We start from the raw sequence: 5208 nt of genomic DNA on the forward strand, positions 1-5208 counted from the left end.
GCGTGTAGGTGGAGGAACACCTAGTTTATGGGGGAGCCAGCGCAACTACTCACACCTTGCTCGGAAGGGCGAGCGTGCAACGCAGTGGTAGAGGCGCTCTCTCTCATTGGCCAGCTGCTGAGTTCGATTCTGTGTCAGGTGCGTGTTGATTCTGCTTTTGGTCAACCGGTTCTGGCCGTGGGAGGTGGCTGGGGAACCGGGAGGGGTTGCTTGCCACGATGGCAAGCGCCCCGATATCTATCCAACCACTACAGTTCCCAATTCTGCGCTCTTGAGGTAAGGGATAAGGAAAACTTGATAGAATCTCAACTATTACAGCAGATTAGGCCTTTACAGTTATTTATCTTTAAGGGAAATAGGCAACGGGTAGGCAGCTAGAAGCATATTTCTTGTAAACTCTCAAGCCAAGCCACTGAAAATACATTAGAAACAACACTCTTGGAACTATACATAGTTACATTGTACTCAATGTCAGTGAAAAAGAGACATGGAAGCTTCAAAGAGCCTGGGTGGGTTATGTTCAAATGGAAAAGAATAATGGGGTAAAATTCAAGGTGGTGGGTTGGCAGAAGCTAATTGGGATTGCTTGCAATGGGCAATGGCTCCTTGAATTGCAGTGTGAAGATCAGGGGTTGCCTTGTTGACAACAGCAAGGAGGCCACTATGGTGAGGAGAGGACCTCATAGAAGCGGGGCAACTTGCAGCAAACCCCACTTTCTTATTGCTGCTCTTCATTAATATTGCTTTCGAAGAAATCGATGCTGGGAGTCCCGACGCTTCCCCTTGCATGGGGTATAAAGTCCCCTCATATAAGCTCCCATTCAAATTAGTACCCATGTTTATGGTATTTTTGTTACCATACTCTGGCCTCCTCACAGGTGATTTGGCAAGAGGTGTTGAGCTTAGGCTCTTGGCTTTCATCACTCTGTAGATATCCATCTTATCTTCTTCATTCATCATCCTATTGGCACTCTTGCTCATGTTGCTCTCTAGCTCCTTGTAATTTGGGACTAGCTTGCAATTAGCATTAACAGAGAGCTTTGTGCCCTTCTTCATTCTATCGATACACTTACTCCAACTCTCCTTGGCATTCCACACATTGCCCTGTACCTTCCCTTTCGGCTCCCGCTTCGATGTCACCTCTCCTGCACTATCATCAAAGCTAGCTTCCTGCCTCCCCCCGCTTCTCAAACAGTAAATAGTTCCTGCTACTTGGTGTTCTTCACAATCATCTCTTACACCAACAGTGGCTTTTGCAGGCTGAATATTCCCTTTCTTCAATGAGCCTTCTCTGCTTACAAACTGAAAAGTGTTGGCTTGCCACTCCCAATCATGGCCTACACTCCGCCGATATCCGCTCGTTCCGGATTCGCCCATCACACCTGGAAGCTCTTTGAATGTGAAAATTGGCCTCTTGCCCTCTGTAGAACTATCATGGCTTCCAACATCACTTCTTCCATCATCACCCCAAAGCTTGGATGCCTTTCTTAGACCAGTGAAGAGGCCCTTCCAGCTCCATCTTCTTGAGTTCAATCTTGATACAGCCGGTGGCGGTTTACCATGGTTGAGTCCACCGCGGCCATGATTGGGATTTGCACTCGAACTGAACTCGCCCATTATGTCGCATAATTCGCTCTGATTAAAGCTGGAATTAACAATGCTGGGATGAATTCCCTTGGAGAAGTTGTGCAGAGCTTTCTTCTCAACGTGTACAGTACCTTGAACACAAGCATAGTCATGGTAGCTTCCATTAGAACACCTAGATGAGCCACTACTGTCCCTTGAAGAGTCCTTCTCTGTAGAGCTCCAATAAACGTTGCTATGATGGGACCGGAAGCTCGAGGAGCGCGAATCATTCTGAAAGAGATCGAATGTGCCATCCAGCCGGCAGGGTCCATCATGGAGTGAGAAATCAGCAGAGAGTCCCTCCTCATTGGCACGTCTCTGCATTAGAGGAGCATTGAACATCAATCCACCTTGTGAGGGACGATAGTGCGGAGGGAGAGTACTGATCTCTTCATTGTAACATCTTGTAAAGCAACTTTTCTCATTATCAAGTGATCCGAGAGAGGTTTCGGATGGACCCGCTGTGCGGGAAGGCCTTTGATTAAGAGACTGCAAGCTCAAATAATCTCTAAGATGTGTAGATAAGGATTTTCCATTCTCACCATGAACTTCGTCCAATTTTGGGCCTGCCATAATTGGTTGCAGTGATTGAAGCTTTGGGCTCTGCTGCAGAGGCAGGATCTGGCCTTTGAAGAAGAGTTTGTCTGCGGAGGCCGCCTCTGTTGATTGCAGATGAATTAAGTCATCTTTCTTCAACATATCATGAGACATGGTGAATTCAAAGTCCTCATGGGAATCCAAGGACTTCTGCAGCCAGCTACTCCCCCTTGGGCTGTTCAAGCTTCGATGGATCGCAAGATCCATATCAATGTACAAGGACTTGAATTTGATGTTGTGGTCATCCAGCATACATATCTTCCTTGCTGTTGGTGAGAGGTTTTCCATGGCCAACCCACAAGACGATCACATGAAGGCTAGGAGTGACGTAGAGCTAGCTATTCATGGCTCATCAAGGAAACCCAGTCCTGCATGGAAGGAAGCAAAGGTTTCATAATTAGGCTAATCAGAGAATCTCACATTGCAGATAAGTAGGAGCTGCATGCTTCATGGCTTGGAGCAAAAGCAGGCTAAATACTCTTACCTTATTCATGAGGGTAAGAAAGCTTATTCATGATTGTAAAAGATAGAGCTGAACTGGCCAAATCAAAGGGGTAAAAAATGGTTTGCTTACAAAATTAATGTTGTAGCCGAAGCAAAGAATGCACTGCAGAATAGCTTGAAGCATGGTCATCCCCAAGCAAAAGATAGTGCCCAAGAGAGATGCTAAATTCCATGAGCATTGTCCAAGTATACATCTTGATATATGTACAAACAAACACTGGAAAACAAGGAAATCCTTTATGGGAGCTGATCCTGTGATGGCATTTGTATATATACAAGAGCCTTGTGCAAAGCAAGCTCCAGCTTCCAACCTACACCCACGTGCATAAGTACTCTAAAGCACATACAAGATTCCAAACTATAGAGCAAGAGAAACTTCTTGCGCAACAGGAAAAGTGCCCTTTTTCTTTTGGATCAGCATTTGCAATTAGGTGTGCTGTATGCATGTTGAAGGGGAGATCCTGGTACACCGAAGAGTGGACATGACCCATATTTATGTCTAGACATGGACCAAGGCAAGGACCAGCCGTGCGTAGCCAAAACCATCAGTAGCTGTACACTCAAGAGCCCACTCGCCCCCCCCACTCCCCCCCCCAACCCCTCCCCGCCTAGAGCACTTGCACTCGTGGGGTCCCAACCAGCAATATTATGCATGGTGCCCCATCCCCCTTTGTGACACAGCAACACATTATATGCCTTGCTTAACCACATTGCTAACCCCACATTGAAGCATATTGAACCGCCAATGCTGGCCACTTCTTTTCACCATTAATTTTCCCTCTTCACAAATGCTGGTTCCCAACACCGCTGCAGCCTAATTGAAGAGGCTCTCCCAAGAACAATTCTTAGAAGAAATAAGAACAATTAACAGGAGAAAATACACTATCAAGGTATAAGCTCGGCTCATTATCAAGCTTTTAGGATGCTATAGGGAATATATATGGCATCCTGGAACATTCTTAACGACATTTGGGTTCCAAGATCTTGCCTTGACTTGGATGGGCAGGGCGCCGGAACCGGCACCCGACACTCCCGCAACTGGAGGGGTTACCATTTTGGTCACCAATCCGCGGTGCCATGTGGATCGACGGGGAACCATCGATCCCTCAATCTGCCCATGTCACTTACAGTCTAGGCTAAACTCCCTGGTGGTAAGAGAGAGAGAGAGAGAGAGAGAGAGAGAGTACTATTCTTTTGACCTACCTTTCTTGGCTCTTATTTCCAGAGATCTCAAGTCACCAATTATCTATAGTGTGTTCCTCTCATCAACAGTGTCCTTTGTGTTTTTTTGACCTTTTGAAATGTAAGGATGCATCATGCACTGCTTTTCCATTTTTCCCTTAAAGGGTGAGGGTAACATTAAGGTCAAAAAACCCCACACATTCAAGTTGGCACTGTGCAAGCCTCCATAGGTCATAACCACTTGAAAGCTACAAGAAAAGAAAAACATGGGTGGTCGTTGAAGCATGCATTTATGTGTGTCTATCATCCCCCCCCCCCCGCCCCGCCCCCCGGGGGCCCTCCCCTTTCCTCTGATGTGTATAGGAACAAAATTGAAGTGCCCCTTTCCATTTTATACTACTATGCATAACAGAACCACCTCAGCCCCTACTTTGTCTCAAGGAATGTTCAATTATGGAATGTGCAGAAAACAACTTCTTTTCTTGCCTAAGAAAATGGAAAGAACTTCATTTCCTGCAAAATATGCTCATTATTGTGAAACAAGGTGAAAAGTCCGAGGAGTCCACTATGAAAAAATTGCATATAGCATGTGTGAACAAGAGATATTTAATTTTCAAGTATTATATATATCCCTTATGTATGCAGTTTTGTAAAAAAAAAAAACTAGCCCTTATGTATAAGAATTTTAACTTTCTCAATTAAAAAACCCTTTATGTAAGTACGTTTTTCTGTAAATGTGTCTAATTATATTGTTCGCACGTGCTATCTTACATAATTCCTAGTGGACGTCCCGGGGTGAAAAAAGTCACAATGGCCTACATCAGAGGCTGAGAAAGAGTGTGTGTGCAATGCTTAGCTAAGGTCTCTCTTTTAAGGACAAGGAAGACAAGAGTTTGCCATCATTAGCTTTTCATGTGGCACTAATCGACAAGCTTTATCAGACGGTCCATAATTGCTCTCATAGTTCAACAATTTATTATGTATGCCCAAAAAAAAAAAATGCCACCTTTCGAATGCTGTTAAGGTGGTCTTCAAAATCTTGTCTTTGGCAAAACAAGATTAGTTACCAGTACTTTGCAAAGCAATTTGTTAATGAGTCATGGCCTCTACTCCCATCAGTCATTCTCTTAACTTTTGTTTAAGGGATTTGACAAAAGTCAGTGTGTTCAAGTGAGAAAGTTGTTCTTCTTCTGTTGGCCAAGATAAAGGTTGGTTGGCCCTCAACTACTTGACTAAATTTTTTGAGTGAAATTGTACTATATTGTAATTCATCATTCCCCTCCTTACAATTGGTAAGCC

The 5208-nt window shown here is 44.5% G+C and overlaps 1 protein-coding gene across 2 annotated transcripts; it reads right to left on the bottom strand.

The window, feature by feature from the left end:
* Window positions 1-372: 372 nt before the first annotated feature.
* LOC147446650 (uncharacterized) lies at window positions 373-3274 on the bottom strand. Of its 2 annotated transcripts, none has more exons than XM_086525838.1 (2): window positions 2708-3274; window positions 373-2591 (listed from the first exon to the last, which is right to left on the bottom strand). In XM_086525838.1, the coding sequence occupies exon 2, from the start codon at window positions 2509-2511 to the stop codon at window positions 550-552; it is 1962 nt and encodes a 653-aa protein (XP_086381964.1). In that variant the 5' UTR covers window positions 2512-2591; window positions 2708-3274; the 3' UTR covers window positions 373-549. The 2 variants fall into 2 exon arrangements, with proteins under 2 accessions (XP_086381964.1, XP_086381963.1); XM_086525837.1 differs by having other exon boundaries at window positions 2798-3273.
* Between the last annotated feature and the right edge of the window lie 1934 nt (window positions 3275-5208).

This window comes from Adiantum capillus-veneris, chromosome 12 (genome assembly GCF_014529385.1).
Source record: "Adiantum capillus-veneris isolate H3 chromosome 12, ASM1452938v2, whole genome shotgun sequence".
Classification (NCBI taxonomy): domain Eukaryota; kingdom Viridiplantae; phylum Streptophyta; class Polypodiopsida; order Polypodiales; family Pteridaceae; genus Adiantum; species Adiantum capillus-veneris.

Excerpts from the sequence above, each read along its gene's own strand:
- LOC147446650 (XM_086525838.1), bottom strand. The coding sequence starts at position 2,511 with ATGGAAAACCTCTCACCAACAGCAAGGAAGATATGTATGCTGGATGAC.